The sequence below is a fragment of the Antedon bifida genome, chromosome 11 (genome assembly GCF_963402885.1).
Source record: "Antedon bifida chromosome 11, ecAntBifi1.1, whole genome shotgun sequence".
NCBI lineage: Eukaryota > Metazoa > Echinodermata > Crinoidea > Comatulida > Antedonidae > Antedon > Antedon bifida.
The window spans coordinates 2,202,035-2,223,700 of NC_136236.1; the positions used below are offsets into that span (position 1 = coordinate 2,202,035).

The 21,666-nt window shown below is 34.8% G+C and overlaps 2 protein-coding genes across 2 annotated transcripts in view; one reads left to right on the forward strand and one right to left on the reverse strand.

Annotated features, from left to right (window-relative positions):
* Nucleotides 1–20,102, forward strand: part of LOC144856033 (protein Wnt-5b-like) — a 43,222-nt gene extending 23,120 nt beyond the window's left edge. The window contains exons 2-5 of the mRNA XM_078714013.1: nucleotides 7,396–7,663; nucleotides 11,726–11,994; nucleotides 14,535–14,827; nucleotides 18,186–20,102. Of these exons, the coding sequence (XP_078570139.1) occupies nucleotides 7,572–7,663; nucleotides 11,726–11,994; nucleotides 14,535–14,827; nucleotides 18,186–18,644 (1,113 nt within the window). The 5' untranslated portion in view covers nucleotides 7,396–7,571 and the 3' untranslated portion in view covers nucleotides 18,645–20,102. The remainder of the gene's footprint in view (nucleotides 1–7,395; nucleotides 7,664–11,725; nucleotides 11,995–14,534; nucleotides 14,828–18,185) is intronic.
* LOC144856032 (ataxin-10-like) overlaps nucleotides 1–21,666 on the reverse strand; it is a 79,055-nt gene that overhangs the window by 24,800 nt on the left and 32,589 nt on the right. The window contains exon 8 of the mRNA XM_078714012.1: nucleotides 6,097–6,187. Coding sequence (XP_078570138.1) covers nucleotides 6,146–6,187 — 42 coding nt within the window. The 3' untranslated portion in view covers nucleotides 6,097–6,145. The remainder of the gene's footprint in view (nucleotides 1–6,096; nucleotides 6,188–21,666) is intronic.

Sequence of the window (21,666 nt, forward strand, 5' to 3'; positions counted from 1 at the left end):
GACTCATACCTGTTGGTGTAACATCGTATGTGTCCAAACTTGCAATTTGAGATAGAGTCGCTACTGTGGTGTTGTGGTGCAAAAACATTGGTTTGTCTGATACATTGCAGATTCGCACTGTAACGTTATTGTTTCGCCGGATGTGGGATACTGAACGACCAACAAGAAAGTTTGTAGTACTTCCAAATGGCTCAACAAGCACAGTTGATATTTTTTCTTTAGACCACACTGCAGTACATTGTATATCAATTTGTTGATTTGGGTTTATGCGAGCAGGGTGTCTATTAAAGTAGACCGCTCTGCCAACATTTTCTGGTTGTATATTTTTCTCCATTTGCGCAAATGCTGCTTCAAAGGCTGCATCTTTGCATTTTATGTTGCATTTGTCGTCTCTCTGTGCACGCAGAACATTGGTCCCAATCAGTACGGGGATAGTTTGGCGGTATTTACTGTTGGGGACTACAAACACGGGAACAGCGAAGTATGTTTTATTGAGTATATTGATGTCGCTATTAATAATTCCATAGTATGGGACACTCTGGCCATTTGCCGCTATAACTTCTATTGTTGAGCGTTCCATAACTTGTGATTTTAATTCTGGAATTTTGTTATACAATTCAATAGTTATAGTTGATATCTGTGAGCCTGAATCAATAAGTGCGTTACACTTTACTCCATGAATTGATATTTCTGCTTGATTAGTTGGCCCGACAAGATATGTCTGTCCTTTGGGTGTCTGCTTTTCACCACCAACCCACCCTACTGTTGTGGTGACCTGCCGTTTCCCGTCGACGCATTTGGGCAAAATCGTCGAATGTGTCCAATTTGGCCGCAGCCGTAGCATTCCAGTGCCCTAGGTTGTGTAGTGTTGGGCCGTTGCTGCGCCGCTTCCTTTGCCTCAAGTTTAGCGGTAAGAAAGCTTATTTTCCTCTCCATCTCCGTAACTAATCTGTGCATCGACGCATCCTCCCCGGAACCTTTGGCATTTGTCGGCGTTATGGGAGGGGCTAGGTGTGGTGCGCACGGTTGTTGCTTTCGTTCCCGTTCTAGTAGTCTTATCTCTGATAGAACAGAACGAAATGTCATAGACCTCGGCCTCATGGGCGCTATTCGTCCAACTACTTCTTGGTCGTACATTCCCCGCATTAATTGTTGTGTCAACATTCGATCCCTTTCATACATAGGACCTCGCCCAAGTTTCTCCTCCACATTTCGTAATACTGCATCTAGTTCAATGGCATAAAAACTAGCAGACTCACCCTGTCTTTGTGTTCTCTGGTAAAAATCAGATAAGGGGTCACCAGAGGACAAATTTCCGAATTGTTCTTTCAGTTCTTTAAATGCTCTTTCAGGTGTCTGACACTCTCTCGGTAGGTTCAACACCAGCTTCCGTGCAGTTCCTCCCAGATTTCTCACTATTGTTGAAAACTGTAGGTGACTAGGCATGTTGCTACAACTTAAGATATGTTGAACATCTCTGGTCCAATCCTCAATCAGTAGGTTGGATGATTGTCCCGTAAATATTGGTACTCCTTTTAGTTGGTGTGCCGGGGTGTAAATTTGTACTGATTTTGGCACCGGTAATAATGGTTTTACCGCTGTATTATACCCCTGAACTGGTCTTGGTAATCGAGGTTGGCCTGGAGTTTCTAGGCTTTGAGACACATCCGGTCTCATCGGGGTAGTATAATAACTATTTCTCTCCCATAATGGCGAATTTTCTGGCTGAACAGTTTCACATCGGGTATCTTCATATCCTGTCATATCCAATACAGTATATTCCATTGTAGATTAAAATTTGTTTAACAAAAAATCCTGGTCACGGCACCAATTGTAGCTCTTCACAAAATAATAACAATAATAACTTAAACCCAGGTTCTCAATTTCAGCTACAAAATCGATGAAATACAGAATTCCAATACAAAATGCTTTTATTAATTATAACACAACTGCTTACTTTTAAAACTCAATACTAACTACCCAGATCTGACTCATCTATCCAATTTCACAGTATTCTTAGATAACACAGGCTATAAAACTTTCTTATTCCCCACCACAAAACCCACAAAATGGACCAGTTGTTATGGAAACCTAGATAAAGGAGGTACCAGTCTTAATTAATTCAGAGTGTGGAATGTGTAAAATCAAACTAAGATATGATCATTGAGGATATACAAGCTACTAAGTAAATATGAACTTAAATACAATAAGATAGTAATACTGCTTTTAGAGTATCGCTACATATACATCGACTGGTTATCATTATACTGCTGCACTATTGTATATCCATGATAATCAATCGTGACAGAAAAGATATGGATCGAATACATGATGACTTGGCACAACTAACGAACATTGTAAATAAATTATTAAAATATTTGCTCCAAGTTCGAAAAGCCTTCCTCGATTTAGATCAGCGATAAACAAAAATAGATGATGAAAAACAACGGTATCATAAATAAAACATTACAAAGACATCCTACTTCGATTATCCCAATGATTCCTAGATTATTTATAGCCTAAAGTTATGGATGTTTGGGAATACAAACTCCCAGAGTCATGATGCCGTGCTAGCGGTAAGCTGAAAACCCCCTTGTTTCTTTTTGAGGCGGATGTGGTTATGATTGGCACGTATATCATGATATTTTAATGAAGGTGAGCCATCATTACCGTTCCATAATGCCATTTTGAAACTATATCGATGTTATTAAAGATAATAAAATGTTAAACCTGTATCATATTATAATGCACGGCTCTTTAAACAATTATGCTCCAAAGTCTCTTTCAAAATGCGTGAAATAACATTAGTTCACGCGCGCGTAAAAATCTGTTTAAGTCGGCTTTATATACGCCGTGGATATGATGTAGGCCTATATAGACCGGTTACATCGCAAGATTGGTTACGTGAGTAAATTCTATAATATAATAATGTCACACAAAATGGCACAAGCCTGAAAATTAAAGGTCCCCACCTGCCACTTTGCTCATTTTGGGGGTTATCCTGTCTTAGGCATGACCATACGGTAAAGCAGCATTGGAAATCTACAGGCCTAGTAATCACAATAATTAGATTATTTGGGACGAAATTACAGTCAGGAAATTTCTGCTCAAAGACTAAATGAGTTACGCTTTCAAGAATGATGCGGCAAGATTTAGAATTACGCAGGCGCGAAACCTGCATCACAAGATAATACGTTATCGGGCTAAAATATCTACCGTTATAGGAATTAATTTGTGACTTGCAAATTTGTTTTAAACCTATTATTTTTTTCCTTTCTTTTTTAATTTTCTTGTTTTCTATAGTATTCGTGTCATTGTTACACATAGCCTATATACAATACAGGTATAACCGATCGGACTGAAATGTAGGCCTCCTCATACCGTCATGGACCATAACTTTACCACTTTAACTTTACACTTACTAATCTTACCACCTAAATAATAGGCCTAAAGGACTCGAATTTTTTTTGCTCATTGTCTATGAGATCATTCATTAAGGAATCGCCAGTAGGTAGGTAGTATATTATCGGTAGGGAAATGCAATAATAATGTATTCCAAACCCAATGAGTAATGGGGGATATTTTGTCTATACTATGGCTCTGTTAAACTATCTTGAAGACTTCTTGTAGGCCTACACAAATTCACCCGCTCGAGTTTCACACATTCTCATCAGTGTCGATCGCGCGCGTTTGAACGTACACGCCGCGCGGCGTTGAAACACTTCCATGTGTGTACCGGTATGTAGGGTACTCCTCAAATAAGCGTCTCATATCATAATAGTGCTTTTTAAAACTATTTTATTATACGCCATAGCACGGAAGAAAATGGTAATACCAACTGGATGATGTAGATTAGATGGGATATCATATTCAACATGGCGCGTGTCTGTTTATTGATCTGGGTTCCCCTTCTCGCCTTAAAATATTGATATGCAATAAGTAGTATTAACCTACTACGTTTCCGTGGCTTACCACACACTTCAAATCTATGCTAGCGTTGTTCTTAGGTAGCAGACAAGAAGAATTTTAGCTGAGTTTTTATGACACATTTAACCACAACATAAAACAATGAGCGGTTTTGCTCTTTTTAAAAATTATATTTTGGACATAAGTGACTCAGTCGTAAAATTTGTTCGCTTAAAAAATTTTTTTTTTCAAATGGTACGTAATCACCAGGTTACGAAATATTTCGATATTTATAGTTAATAGTTAGGCTAATCAACATGTGCTAAAAATGTTACTTTTTCTTTAAATCTTCTTTTTAAAACCACGTTTGAATGGGAGTATTATTATAAAACACTGTATGTATATTCCTATCTAGGCGTTTACAATTTGTTTTATTTTTTTGTCAAAGGCCATTTTTATTACCGAGATCGGTTTCACAGGTCGGGGAGTATTGCCAATTTATTAATTTATCTTAATTCTGATTGACAACAGTGTCTGGGTTTGGATACGGAAGTTATATAATTCGTTAGAGGTTGTGGGTGGTGATGCGTTATAAGGTTAGTGGAGTAGGTAAAGGCTATCACTAACCACGCATGATATACCGAGAGGTTGTGAGTCACACGGGTGCTCCCCGGCCAGCAGCCATTCTCTGATAAATGATCAACAAAGATATGGCTGAGTCAATCTCTTCTCCCCCAAAATGTCTTTCTAGCTTCTTATTAATCTTACAAATCAACGATAATAATGTCATGCTGATTCAGGATGGAGTGGGAGTATTAAATTATTACGGTTTATTTTTAAAAATTTGAATTTTTTTTTTTTTAAATTAAATAGCAAACATGTCTTCAAACTTTATATTGCTCTTTCAAATACGGTACTCATTCTGTTTGATCACCAGTGTTTAGGCCTAATGCATCCATGTTCTATCAAGTTCGTGAAATTCCTTCAGTATGCCCCCCCCCCCCCTCCTCTGCCCCCACTTCCACAGTAATGTTCTTTCTTTTCGTGTTTTATTCTTCCATAATAACCGTACGATTGACTAAAATAAATCAACCTTGAGATATGTTTCATTTTCCTCCTGGATCATCATCAAGATTCTAATAAACTTTCGAGTTCTCAGAATGTGGAAAATGTACTCGAGGGCAACAGTCAAAAGTAAAGTTAGGGGTCAGCCAACAAGCTTCGTGCCGGTGATAGATAAGCCCTTACAAGATTGCTTCCAGACCATGTAGGCCAATGCTATTTCATGAATTACGAAATCATGGTTCCTGTATTGTGTGAAAACCTAACTACTAAGCGCACATATTACGTAACCTGATACAGTAAAGTTGGTTACTATTATTAGGACGTAACGCAACGACGTGAGCGCGACGTAAGAAATTTAACCAATCACAGCGATGCATTATCCGAATGTTTGCTTGTGATTGGTCAACCAAGCTTAACGTACTCCTTTCGTTTTTATTACGTCGGCTTATTATAACCGACGTCTAACACGTTGCGTGAGAGGAGTCGAGTCTGTATACATTAGTGAAATAACGAATTAGGCCTACAGCAGCACTGGGTGCAGAGTGCGGAACATCTCATGGGATTTTATTAGTCCAAGTACGGTCAAATGACAATAGGCCTACATAGTGCTTCCAGGCCTGTGGATGTAAACTATAGACGGAGACTTATAAAATAACGTGACACCTAAACGCTATCCGTTTAAGGTAAACGGTATGGTACAAACATTTAAAAAAAATGTTTTACCAACTGTGAAACATATTACAAATGCTGAAATTAAGATAGCACCAAAATATATATATATATAGGCTGCGTCACATCCCTCCTCTGATTTTCGAGCCGCCTCTGGATTTTTTTTATTCAATTTTTTTTTAAATAACCAAAAAAAAACACACCTAAAATATCAATTGTATTGCAATAAATGTTTTTTTGAAGTTGAAAATGTATGTAGCGAATCATTGTTCATGTTTTAAAGAGTTGGTATCACTTTATTTCAAAATGGTAGCATAAATCAATTAAAATATAGTACATTAGGGAAAAAATATTTTAAAAAAATCATTCAGGGTAACGCTTAACATATATATGTTTTGTTTTGTTTTTTTTTTGACCTAAAATCTAAAAATACAGTCTTTCATCGTCATAACTTACCGCTATCAACGTGTGGGAGTTTCAACATTTCTGACATTGAGGGCAGCATTCATTCAAACATACTTTTCGTACATCGACTGACAGGATTTCCCTGGAAAATACAAACATGATAGGTTTTTAAATGTTTTATCACACCTCTGACAGCTATAAAATGAATCGTCGCGAGGGCAAAGTTCAAAGGTTGATATATATGTGCGTGCGGTCAACAGCAGAAAATTTTAATTGTAAAATACATATATCAATGTCAATTAAAATACTTGGCTAAAACTTAATTGTTAAATTTATACCGATGACGTATGCCTGCGTAGGCCTAACAATACAGCAGAGAAGTGGAATAAAAGAGTTACAAGTTACACCCCTCCCTCCTTCCCTCCAAGCGTCAATTTATTTGTATTGCGTCTCAGATGGTGAGATTAATGTAAATCAGAAATGCAGACGAAACGGTATCATGAGGGGCTTGTGGTGGTGCGTATCTCTCTCAGCTTCTTCCTATCCGTTTTATCTTAAGAATTGTTTTTTTTTAAACAACATTAAAATAAACACAATTCAACGTATACAAATGTAAATGATCGTACCATAATTTATCAAAAAGATAAATAAATAGAACATTGATAACTGAAAATAAATATTGATTCATTGACCCATATACACAATCTTATCTAAAGGGAGTTAGGTCATAGTACGATAAACACAACATATTAGTATTGATAGTTTAAAGAAAAATGTTGATTTTGTATTGTTATTAGTATTGTATTAATTTGTAGGTCTAATATAGTAGTTCCGGCGTGGAACAAGCAGTATAGTATCTATATCGGATCCAAAGGTACTGGCTTGTCCTCTCATAGGAAATAATTAAGTAAAAACCTAAATCAAAAAGTTCACATAAAGTAAACGTACAGCTAGAGAGAGGTGCCACATTTTCGGAAAATACTACTCTTTCGGCGTCCGGTGCTAATATTTATATTCACAGTTTAAAAAGCAGTCAAATAAATTTAGTTTATAACTTTGAAGAATTTTTAAAGAGACACAAATTACTGGCCACAGACGATCATGTTTGTTTTTTCTGCAATTTAGTTAAATGTATTTGCCGAACGTATATATTGTATATTGATGTTAAGTCAAACTTATTTGATAAGTTAAGTATAATACAGTATCCAAACAACTTACAACACAGATACCAAATACCCATTAACACGCAGAGGTACACAAATCATCAGAACGCCACCTATGTTTGCGACATGTTTATTGACGTAAACCTCTGGACGGAGAAGACTAATTATGACGTCATTAATCTTTCAGAGTGTGCAGCGGCAGCAGTAACCAAACGGAACTGGGGGACAGGAATTGTCATTGAACGTGTTGTGGGATTATCACGGCGACGGAGTAGCTACAAACGAGGATTTATACAAATGCACTCGTCATAAGATTATTGACAGTCGAAGGATTACAGAAAGGAAGAATTATAAAAAAAAAATATGGCATCTGAGCTGGCCCAGTTTCTGTGGATATTTATTATCTTACTTTTCCCTCAAAGCCACACTTCACAAAGTCTGGATGCGACGTGGTGGTAAGTATAACATTACTTAAGTATGGGTTCTTTTGTACTTTGTCAAAATCGACACATAAATATACTATAGCAGCTTTTTAGGTGTAACATAAAATAGAAAAAATAAGTGCGTATCGTAGTAAAACTTTCCTAAATAAATTTTAAACCCATTTCAACGAAATATGCAAAAAACAGGACTCATCAAGTTAAGTTTTGAAATCGTACCCGCTGTCAGCTCATATAGATATTAATATTATTATGTAATAATTAAATAGGGCTATAGGCGGCTAGGCCTATATTAAATAAGTAATACTGTAAGCCTGTGATGAGTAGGCCTATTCTAAAAGAAAGTAAGCAACCATTACTAAAGTCAGTTAGGCGTTACCAGTGCATTGTTTATATTTCAATTGCTCTCTTTTGTTTCTAAAAACACAAAAGAAAGTTTATTAATGTCTTAGAATTGACAGTTGTTATTATGTGAGATTCGTACAGTACTGTTGTAAATGTTTGCTGAAACTATTTCTTTTTTTCCAGTTGTTTAATTGGTGGAAATGTATGTACGGAGAATTTTTCTTGTTTCCATAGTTTCATCACGGACCTCCATGGGTTTTTTTGTAGGCCCTAATTTGTATAACTTTTAAAGTTGGGTAAACCATTGAATGATGTGCCATTAATAGGCATACGAGGTGAGATTCCCTTGAAAAAATACACAACCGATATCCGGGACTGATATTCAAACAAAGTAACAAAAATAACAATCTATAAAGAACATTTTGGAAAAACGGACAGTTAAATTACAACATATAGAAAAGAAATCTCGCTTTTTTGGAAACAACATCGTGATAACAACAATAAACATAGCAAGCATAGCAACAAACATTTTATTACTGAATGTGAAGTATAAAACAACAAAACATGATTGGTAAATAATGTACCACATGACGTAGTTATAAAGTAAAGCCCGAATAATGTGATCATGTATAGCTATTGTGTCGGAAAACATCAGATTAAAATCTGTCAGTAAACGATTCTAATAATAACTAATCACATATAAAACAAGAGAATATCACGTTTTGCTGTTTCAAAATGCCAATTCTGAAGCGTTAGTAAACACAAGTAGAAACCTGCGAAATTATTTCACCACAAAGGTTACATACACCAAACATTGTAGGCGATTTTTGTTCTTCTAAGTTAATATTGTTTTAAAAAATAACTGTTTTCTTTCTTCTTTTTTTTCTCCAAACATCATGGGCAAAATATGTCTATACTTAATACTCGCTAGATTACCCCCTGAACAGTAACTATTTCACCAACAGTAATATTTTAAAGCAACACGTCTTGATATTAACAAGTTTGACATCCAACTTATAGACAGTAAATAAGACACCGTTGACAGAGACATTAGCAAGGTGAGATAATACACCAACAAAATCTAATCACCGGAGCCTCGTTTTCATCTTTACGAGATACCATAAACGTCTTAATACTTTAGAAAACATAAATTAAACGTTAAGCAGTTACTAGGCCTATACAAAAGTAGAATGGGAATAACAAAGCTAAAACATTGTATTTGGAAACTTTGTCGGTAAAGAAAACAGGCCTAATAACATACACTGTATTCAATTTATCAAATAAAGTTAAAGTACAGTATGCGGTCTATTGAGGAATCAGTTGCAAAAAAAAAAAACTTTAAAAGCAGTACATAAGTAGAATGAGAATAACAAGGCCTAAAACATGTATTTAGTAACTTTGTATCGGTAAAGAAAACAATACAAATGCTCAGACCTAATCAGATATAAGGTATTCAATTGATCAAATAAAGTTACCGTTATGCGCTCTATTGAGGAACCAGTTGCAAACAATGATTATACAGGTAGGCCTAGCTGAAAACATTTTATCAATAATGTGGGCTGGCATACTAATTCGTGGGTTGTTTGATAGACTTTGTGAAACCCTTTTCGGTTTCCAAAAAGACAATAGGCCTACAACAAGACAAATTTAACTGAATTAGTACATACAGGTCTACTATCGGTAACTAGATGCTTTTGTGTCATGTTTTAAAAGCTGAATCGGATTAAGCCTATCTTAAGTACTTACTGTAAATAGTTAACCAAAGACTTAATGGAAACACTATTAACATTTAATTAAAACTGACTAAACTATAATTAATACTTTAGTCATTACTTAACACATGTCCTTGGTATCATCGGCTAGACACAGACATGTTTTTTCTAGATCAGTATCCCACGAGTACCCATAGTTAATTCAATTCAGAGGAGAGAATATCACATTTTTAAAAAAACAGATTAAAATGTTGGTAGATTTTAGCCGTAATGTCGTTGACACCTATTACTTAGGGTTGTCACTGTACTACTATTTATATATTTGGACTGTTTCTGAATTGATAGAAACACGTTTTGGTATTTCAGTGTAAGCCTATATATCCATTTGGTCGGACTTATTATAGAGTACTCCATGGGTAAAACAACTTAAACAACTCCTTGAGTAAAACAATAAACCATTAGAAATGCAGTGTGAACGAAACAATAGGTCCACCCATCATGATTACTAAACAATTATCTTAGCCTGGTTACAAAATGGCAATCTTTGCACAATCTTGTTTTGTTGTTGTACTAATTATATTTATTTTACATGTTGAAAGGAAGTGGATTGTTTACCAAATATCTTGTGATCAACTTTAAGCATAAACTTATCTAGAATTAGCATGTACAACAGAAGAACCGCTTAGTTTATTCAACTTGCAATACACTCGTTTGTATTGTTTTACTTTACTGTTTAAACTACAGCTTAACACTTAAATTATTCAAAGATATTGACTTTGTTCACCAACAACAAATATTGAGGTTATTTGATTGACATTTGTGTTGTAGAATCGTGAGCCTTTTCTATGAATTTCAGATAAACATCAATGGTAAAATATTAGACAATTTCAGAAAACCTTAAAACGTCAATTTTCAACTTTCAAACTGTGGATTCCTTAAAGTGCTGTATTTTAAAAGATAATGTTTGAAAGATTATTCCTTAAAAGAACATTTTCAAGAAATATTCTGTGTATTTTTTAATTACAAAATACAGTACAGTCAGTACATCTCTAGCAGTCTGTCTCCCCAACACTGAACTCTGAAAATAGGAAAGGAAGCCCACTCAAAGCCAGCATTTATTTTCCAAAATTTCTTTTTTAATCATTAAAAATATATTCGGAATATATTGCACCACCAGCATTTCTGGGAAAACCAGGGTGTACTGTACAATATTGTGGAGTTGATAAAATCAAAATGCTTTTTCAAAAGCGGCACACATCACGACGTACGTTCGTTGTAAACATTTTTATTCTAAGTTGGATAAATCCCCCAAAAAACATAGGCAAAATAACGAACGCCTTACATATTGTAGGACATCCTGACCTATTGACTAGGTGTATTGATTGAGACCTGAACGACACTTAAATATATCGATTAACTTTTAGTAACATAAAGTAACCCTATTAAATATCGATTACTTGTCAACAATAATTAGTTGAAATAATTAGCCATATTTGGTCACAACTTGGTTTATACTTTAATATAGAATTGTCTTACGGAATCATATAGCCTACACTGCGTACGTGTCTGTGTACAGTACCAAGTGTGATAAATATTTTATTTTCGTATATACATTCCTGATATATTCAAATACAGTTCCAAACGTTAGATCATGAATTACCTCTTCTTATTTGGAGATAAAATAGGCCTAAGTATCAATTTGTTACTGTAAAGTATACAGTGAAACATTTCTCGCCGGTTCAAAGTGGGTTCATCCACCATTTGTTAAAATAGTAAGCTCAATCCAAGTGACAAAACTTATACATAGGCTAGAAATTGAACATAAAACAAGTGAGGTAAATGAGGGTGGTTCAAGGGGCAGCTAATTTGTCAAGTATGGCATTCGGCTGCTTGTTGAGTGTTAAAAGTTTACACAGGCAAGAATGTAACCACTAAGGTACTGTACATTACATACAGACATTATTTTAAACATTATACAGTACAATCAAATTAATGTATTAAATTATTATATTTTTTATAGGGCACTTGGATTGGAATCATCATCCAATCAATATGAAGCTTTACAAAATCCAGATCTGCTTATATTCGGTGCGCAACAGATGTGTACGCAGTTACCTGGCTTATCACCAGGGCAACGGAAGCTTTGTCATCTGTACAGTGACCACATGGGTCCGATTGGTGAAGGGGCTAAGGTGGGCATCGAAGAGTGCCAGTATCAGTTTCAGGATCGAAGGTGGAACTGTAGCACGTCAGACCAGGAGTCAGTTTTTGGTCGAGTAATGACAATTGGTGAGCATTCTTTTTTACGTACATTATGGTCGGTGGTGACCCACCACACAAACACAATTTACACGCCCGCGTACACAATGTAAACGCCCGCGTACAAAACACGTTCTATATTATCCACGTTTGAACGCGCGTTTCAAAGTGTGTGTCTCTACCGACACAAGCTGCACAATTGTACAGTATGACGACAGGTGTAAACTATTTTGATTAGGGGATTAATTATTTGTTAGCCTTAATTAAAAAGTGTTTTTCTCCCACGTAGAATTCTATTCAGACCCTTGTACGGTGTTTAATCCTTGCTCTTTTACATTATAATAATAATTGATTTAAAATTAAAGGGATGTCCTGAAGTATTATCTGTATTGTTATAAAAGACGTGCCATTACTTGTTAATTAAACTGAATGGATAATAATTAATTCGAGGTCCTGTCTGATGCTTCGTAAAGGCATTATCAACAGTAATTTATCACGATTAATCCAATTTTAAAATCCTCAAAACATTGATTAGGCTCTTTTGATGCTATTTGTAGAAAATGAACAATCGTGACGTCTGAATACAGTTATATTGGCATACCATGGCATGGGTTAGTCTTACGTGTTTCTTGACCTTACCAGATCGTGCCTAGCCTTACATTGTAAGGATTTAGCGGCTAAGTAAAGCATGGTTTACCAACATTCTATCAAATATATTTACTTCAATGTTATTTTCTTGTTTAAGGGTTATTTGCCTGTTATAACAATTCGATTGTTCTTAATAGTAATTATATTGAATGATTACACATCCCTGCCATGCATTGAGACTTAAATATCCAGTACTGTCAATCGTATTGTTATTTAAAACACTATTCATGACATTGTAGTAAATAAAAGTTATAATACTGTACGGTACATTATAAATATAATAAATTATAACAGGGAGTTGTAATGATTATAATTTAAGCCGAAAATAATTATCCAGTCGTTTCAGGGTCGGAGCTTGAAAAGTTGCAATAACTCATGTTTATTATGGTATTTAGTGCTCCTTGTTTTAAGAACCAAATTAATAACCAAGGAAGCGAAATAATATATTTCAGACCTATTTAACACAAGTCTATTCATTTAATACACTTCTCTTCAGTATGGCAACGTTAGAGTTACCTTACCCAACGTACTGTACTTCACCTAAAATGAACAAATAAGGGAGAGAGAGGGGATAGACTACTACTGTAGGTGAATCTAAAGAGCAATACATTTTAATATTGTAATTCCCCACATGTGAAACGCTACGAAATGTAAACCACCTCGAGGTAGTAATGTGTTACTAAAGAAAATCTCCAAATTATCCCAGGCTGCTTTCTACATAAGTGGTCACGTTTCCCCCAAGTCGTTGCTTGTGTAACCGACTTAATCTTTTGTAGTGATCAATCTAACTTGCCATTGTTTGTAGTCAATGTCAATGAATAATTGATGGACGGACACACTACTACCAAAACTCCACAATCCAATTATTCATGAGTTCTATCAAAAAGACAACTTCGTTTCCTTCAATTTCATAGTTTTCTCGACGTGCTAAAAAAAACTACATTAAAGGATATGAAACAATATTTGTATAGAGTTGCAATTTAGTAAAATATTTATCTTTTGAAAATGTTTTTGGAACAATTTTTGTATAAAAATAATTTTTAACTGATTAAAAACGCATAATTTTCTCTATACTGAGCCTCCAGCAATGTTCAGTGAAGCGTGTAAAAAGCTGTGACGTAACGTTGTATCTTTTGTTGCGGAAACTAAGCCATAGCTGTCACCTTTTCACTGAGCTAACGTTCACCGTGTTAACCCCTCACAGCAATTTGTTTCTTTACTCCACTGGGACCCTCTCACCTTGACAAATATCAACTGGGTTTTGTTTAGTAACTGTTCCCTCTGAATCTTGGTATTTGTTCCCAGTACAATGACTTTCTTGTTCAAAATTATTTCATATATTTTTTTCGAATGGTAGATATAACATGATACGACTATAACTTGCAATGTCTTTATGTAGGCTTATCAAATTAAATAGTATAAATTGGCAATCGTCAAGTGGTCATTTGTGAAAACTTCAAACGAACAGGACCGACGGTGCCATGTCTATTTACAGTTCCTCATCATAACCTATATATACTACTTTTGAAAAAATACGATTGCAACTTTTATAACTATTTATACAGTAATAGTGAAAATTGATACATCTGAACGGTTACATGATAAAGTGCAGTTATTAATGGGCGCAGAAAAATAGGATAGTGATATGGAACGCCGAAAGGCAAATAAATTAAAAGTAATTTATTGACTGGACAGACAGACCGACAGACAAACCGACAAGTTGTAATAATGCCTAATCAACCCTAGACTTGCTCCAAGTAGTTATTTCGAGGCTTTTCGATGTTTGTCTGAAATACAAGCTCAAGTAGTATACGTATGAAACGTCATATGTGCCAAAATATTTATCTTTTTACTTAACATTAAGTCAAAACTCCGTCTGGAACCTAGACTAAATCAACCCTTTAATCCTGTCTTCTCTACAGCTAGTCGAGAAGCAGCGTTCACACATGCGGTTTCAGCGGCTGGTGTCATCAACTCAATCAGTCGAAACTGTCGAGAAGGCAGCTTACAAACGTGTGGCTGCAGCAGAGCTTCTAGGCCGGACGATCTCCCTAAAGAATGGCTGTGGGGTGGTTGCGGAGACAACGTTGAATACGGGTATCAATTCAGCAGGAATTTTGTAGATGCCAAAGAAAGGGAGTCAACTCCAGAACGTGGCTCAAAAGAATTTAAACGAAGAAAAATGAACCTGCATAACAACGAGGCAGGACGAAGGGTAAGGGAATGTGCTGTACATTTATTACATGTTTTCATTATATATAAATCACTCAATAACATATTTTCTTTTGCTTAGGTAAAAAAACACAAACATTTTAGATACCGAAAAAAGGTGCGATAACTTGCACAGGCAATAAAAAACATTGACTACACAATGTCTTGTGAATATATATAATAGTACAGTATTACTATGATGACCACATTCTATCTCTACTTTTTAATGTTTAGTTATATTAGTCAACCAGTCGGCTTTTTGATATTTGTCTGAATTACGTATGAAACGCCATATGTGCCAAAATATTTATCTTTTTACTAATACCGGTATTAAGTCAAAAACTCCGTCTAGAACCTCGACTAATGCAATTACAAAGAACAACATACTTTAATCATTAGTTCGTCCATCTTTCTACATGCAAATGGGATTGCTACAAAACTTGAATGTGTAACATTAATGTGTATATAAGAAAGGGAAACAATCCAGTAAGGAATGTACCATGTTTACTTGCCAAGAGATGAACCTGTGTGTGAGGGAAGTTCCTGTACGTTTTCTTAACCCGTTGACATGTTCATCATCAGGGCGATGAGAAAGTTGCGTGACAAACATTTAATTTGGTTACTAATTCTTGGAATTACAACAAACAATACCGGAATAACCAATACAAATAAACAACGTAAAGAAGTGTTACTCTGATGGGAATAACATACGTAATAGAGATTGGTTAAATACGCACAGTAAAAGCTATGTTCACACTACTGTAAGTCTGCATTTACACACTAAAGCTGGGTTCCCACTAGGATGTAACGCAAGGGCGTAAGTAAAAAAAGCTACGTTCACACTGGGCCTGCATTTACACACTAAAGCTGGGTTCCCACTAGGACGTAACGCAAGGGCGTCAGCAAAACACAAGTAATACGCACAGTTAAAGCTACGTTCACACTGAGCCTGCATTTACATACTAAAGCTTGGTCCCCACTAGGACGTAACGCAAGGGCGTAAGCAAAACACAAGTAATACGCACAGTTAAAGCTACGTTCACACTGAGCCTGCATTTACATACTAAAGCTTGGTCCCCACTAGGACGTAACGCAAGGGCGTAAGCGAAACGCAAATAATACGCAGAGTTAAAGCTACGTTCACACTGAGGCTGCATTTACACACTAAAGCTTGGTTCCCACTAGGACGTAACGCAAGTAATATAACTCCTTCCAAATATAAACCGGATCCACCCAGATATTTTGACCGTCTTTACATTCGCGTGACTGTCTAGGACAAAACAATAGTTTGTTCTTTTTTTAACATATAGAATTCCTAGTTTATCTTAAATGTATTTTTATATTAGAATGTAGGCGATAAATCATTGTATTAGACATACAATGCTCTCTGTACAGTTTGCAATAAATTCCCTAGCGGATCGACTCCATTTCATTCAGTAATGTAAAACTTTGGGTTTTATTTCTCCATTATGACAATAATGATTACTAATATCTCGTATCACGCGCTCGCTTCTCACTATATTTTCTTTGTGTCTCGATTGTGCTTATAATTAACTTGAATTTATATTTAATACTAATCGATAGATAGTTACATCATTCAGAATGTTTTCTACAATAATACAGTCGGTTGCCATAGAAATTTACCACGATTTAAATTGGATAATGGGTTTATGTTTTCGAACAGTAAGAATTCGAATAATATTCCTTATATGCCAATGCAGCAAACAGCTTAAAAAATTACTGTATCAGACATTAAATTTGCTTTTTATTCAAAACGAATTCTTACATTTAGAGTAGAACCCAGGATCTTGGAATTGGAATGTATGTGCGCCAATTACCAGTGCCACAATATACATACATTAATGTCTAAATTTGATACCGTAATTATTGTATTAGGGTCATCGACCCTGGTTTGAACGACGATTAAAATTAAAAGTAACTTGTGAATAGCTGCTCGCGACTGTGTACATATCTTGTCTCTAGAGAACTTACTTTATTGTATATACAGAAAGCCTATAACGCAGTGATGTAAACCCAATGTTCCACTATCTCATTGTAGTATATAAATGGTAAATTATATATGAGACATTTTAGCCTATTAAATTTGTTTTAGTAAAATACCCACTAAATGCAATACAATTTCATAATACTGTTTCATCAGGTTTGACGCGCGCGTTCGAAAAATGATTAAAACGCCACAGCTTTTGTACGCACGCGTCAGTTTTTTGTAGTGTTACGATAACAATTGCCCATTCTCTGACATTTGAAAATTGGTATAGCGTATCATACATTTATCATGATCATTGGTTGTTTATTATTGTACCGAAATGCATCAGTAGGATGTGACAGGATTTAGCCCGTTTAAGTGGCCTGAAAGATGCGCCAATGAGTGGGCGATGTTACATTTGTTTATCTAAACCCATGTGATAGATAGACCTGTCTATGGAAAGCAACATTTTACGCGAGTATTATTTGTTTAAAATTCGATTTTTACAGTGTTTGCCTTTCATACTTTTTTTTTCTAATTTACAAATTTCAATCATATTTGTTAAATTCCTTTTTTTTTATCTTACTTCTAGAATGTTTCAGGTTGCTTAAACTTTTTTTCGCGATAAAAAGTGGTATACTTAATTATCTTATATTTAAAAGTCGTATAGTTAGCTTATATTTCTGTAGTGCCTACTTGTTACAGTACAGCTACTGGAAAGGATCTATATACTGTGATTTCGTATCTGCCTTCTTATGTGTCCCCATTATGGTATATTGAGTAGATAATGCTATATTTTAGTAGGAATTTGCTAAGTTTGCTTGTGTCTTGTAAAAAAAATGTATTCCTTCACTTAATCTACTGTCTGTATTACCAGTTATCTCAGACAGTTCTTTTAATTTCTTTTAAAAGATACGGTACGGAAAGCAACATCAAGCAGAGTGGTTCGCGTGTTAACAAACGTTCAAAGTACAACATAAATACTGTCATAAATCATAGTGATAACGCAATAATGTTGTAATAATTACGATAAAGTAAAAGATGTGTTTGTGATACGTGATATTATTTATAATAATGATGATGACTCAAGAGAATCAAACAGATAATAATTATTATTTTGACAGCTGTATCGCGTGTATACTAACACGGCAATTGCCAATTATATAGTAACCAACTACTGTATCCTCTATTTTTAGTAACATAACATACCGTATAAAGTCTGGATCATTGTAGGCCTGGTCTACTTCCTTTTTTAGTTTATCATTACTTCAGAAAACGGTTGTAAAAACATTCTCAATTTTACTTCATTTCTTTTTGGAAAAACATAATGTAACGCAAAACTGAATTTACTAAATTTCTTTTCGTTATTTTTCAGGCTATCTACGCAAAGACTGACATCCAGTGTAAATGTCACGGAGTGTCTGGATCATGTAGTCTAACAACATGCTGGCTACAATTACCGTCGTTTCGTATGATTGGAAATATCTTGAAAGAAAAATACGACGGAGCGTCGAAGGTCCGCGTCAACAAGAAAGGCAAGATGGACATTTTAGAAAAACGTTTTAATCGACCGTCTGAAGAAGATTTAGTTTATCTAGAAGATTCGCCGGATTATTGTCTTAAGAATCCAAGAACGGGGTCGTTGGGAACGAAAGGCAGAGAATGTAACAAAACATCGTTTGGGACTGACGGATGTGATTTGATGTGCTGTGGGAGGGGGTATAACTCGTACCGTGTTGAGCTAGTCGAAAGGTGCAATTGCAAGTTTAAATGGTGCTGTTATGTTAAATGTAAACGATGTAAAGTAATAAAAGATGTTTACATTTGTAAATAAGCAGGGTATTACGTCATCATCTAGTTGTACATATTGTTATCATCTCTACAGCTCATCTTGTACGCGAAATACCGGAGACGCGTGAGTACGGGGCGCCGTTTGGGACACGATTAATTATGTCACCTTGATGCAGTTATGTGACACAGAAATAATTTTATTCGGACACAACGTGAGTCACATCAAACGGCGGTTGCTCTATCCTTGTAATAATTTTACTGCAGCATCAACGATAGAGGGGGTAATGATTATTTGCGATTCTTTAAGGACAATTTCTATGATATGAGATGAAATTTTAAATATTAAAAAAAATATAAAGCCTCATCAGAAAAGCAGTGATTCATAATAGTTGTTGGTAATGTATGGCTCACGCTCAATCTGATATTTATCTAAATTAATTTGAACATTGTTTTGAATGTTTTAATAGATGTAAAAAGATAGAACATATGTCAATAGACTGTGTCCCTTCACAGTAACTATGTATTTATTATGAGTGGTTAAGGGGACAGCACACGGCCATGTTTAGTATCATTTCCATAACAAAGGTCGTTATTGTTTGTAAATAGTAGTTTTTGTACAGTTTGATCGTTTTCTTAAATTGCTATTGTGTAAAATCAGTGTAGTTAATATTAATAATAAAATATTTGTAAGATGTAAAGAAGTAAAACATATCGAAATTACATTTGAAAATTACTTTACTAATAAGCATCTATCATTTATCTTGGAACTGCGTACGTACGTCAGTGAGAAATAGAACGCGATGCGAGTGAGGCGCGCGTGTGAAAGATGATGATACAATAGTTTGCGTGCGTTAAGTGTATGTCTCTCCCTAAGTAATAGTAATGGTCTAGATGATAATATTTTGTTTTCGTTATATTTTTCGATTTTTTTGTGATTACCGTTTACATATACGAATATCTTCAGGGAAGAAAAGTAGCTATATAATTTACATAGAGGTTTGGGACTCAAAGACCATTTTATCTTACGACAGTACATAACGTTGTAGTTTTAACCAACAATTATATAAAACTATGTTAAATAATTTATTATCAAAAGTGTGATTAATATTTTATTATTTACTAGTATACTCTATATGTTTAATGGCTTTTATTTATATATACATATATTTATATTATCATCACAGTGTTCTTATGATAAATAGACATATCAATTCCTTGTATAACAACGTCATCATCAATGACAATACGTCATCATAAATGACAAATACTTCATCGTCAATGACGTCAGCATGAAAGAAGTTAATAACAAATAATGAAAGTATAACAATAAAATGAAAAATTAATTTGTAAAGTTTTGATACATAAGAAAAGCGCCACCTAGAGTTCTGTGAATTTTAATGAAAAAGGTTCAAAATAAATATAGATTTTAAAAAGCTATTATGTTGATATATAATTTCGATGAAAATATCAGTATTAATAAACTGCGATTTATTTCAGTTCCACACAATCTGTGTAATTTGCATTATTTTGACGTCATTATGAATATAAGAAAGAATCTAACACACAAAATAATTAAAAAATACTTGACAAACGTGGACGGACAGACAGTTATAAGAATACATAATTAGTTGTCTCTATTTACCAATCAAACTTAACCGAGCTACTTCGCTAAGTATTTCACATAAATATTTAAGGATTTCACCTTACTGGTATTTAGATAGGAGAATGTTAAATATTAGCCTAACCTCATTGTCAACAGTCAGAAAACAGTCATTGTAATCCATGGTAAGCACAACAAAAATACGTAGGCCTACATAATTAAGATATGTGGATTGGACTCAAAATACAGTGTACAGTAAATCTGATCACGATAGACGTGTGAACATACCCCACCTGATGGTGACGCATTCGTCGTCACAAAAAGCTCACATATACGTATTACGCGGTACACGTTACAAGAATTGCGTTATACTAAGTTGGTTAAACTTTCTATAAACGGTTCTACTCTGCAACAAACAAATGTTTGTGTTATGGAAAGAAAAGAAGTTAGAATCTATGTTCTGATGTTTCTTAAAATACACTTACCGCCCTCTATAATGTTCGTTCATAACGACTTTCAGTGTAAATACAACTAAACATTTTTTTTTTCTACCAAAAAAATATAACCTACTTTTTCTTCCAAAAATAAATACAAAATGCCCCTGAGAGAGTAAAACATAATCAACACAATGTGCTTTTAATCCCCATAAGAAAAATATTTAGCTATTGGTGCGGCAGAAGCAAAAGTGCATATCATTCATGGTACAGACAATCTGCAATTAACAGAACTGTTTATACTGCCTACTTGAGTTAAAGTTGACGCGTGTGGACGTTTGTTGACGCGAACCAGTTCGTTACAATGTTACTGTGCGCAATCATAGTGATGGTAGGTTTCCGATGAATCGGCAGATTTTCTTAAAGATTTTAACTTGGCCCGTAAGTTACCAATTTTGATAAACAGAGATAACCAAATTATCTATTGAATACGAGCAGTGTGTTCTTTAGGGAATGAATTTAATTAAATCAATTTTAAGTTAATCCTTAAGTTAAATACTTAGTACTTAAGAAGCTATCATCCTGGTAATTTAGTTAAATTTTACAAAAAAAAGCACCTAATGGTACGGTGAGTATACTATCCCATGCAATGAGTACAACAGTACATTTAAACATTAAGAACACATTTGTTTCAACATAACATAGTAATTTAACATGGGGACTAAACTAGTCGATGTGCCCAAATATGGTAGTGATATGACATCATATGGCCCAATCCCGTCATGACAGACGATAATCTCAGGTCCAAAAAATTATTCAATTAAGCTAAGTACTTCTCTGCTACGGATGAGTTCTGTTGGGTTCATTTATTTGTTACAATATTTGTATACAGTAATTTATAAACATCTGCCATTAGGTTTATAAACTACTCTGTTGGTGACGTGACGAATACTGCGAAGCCTTTCACATTCAGCAACATATGCATTGGCAGATAATTGGTGACCAGTTACCAATTTAGAACGCCATATATG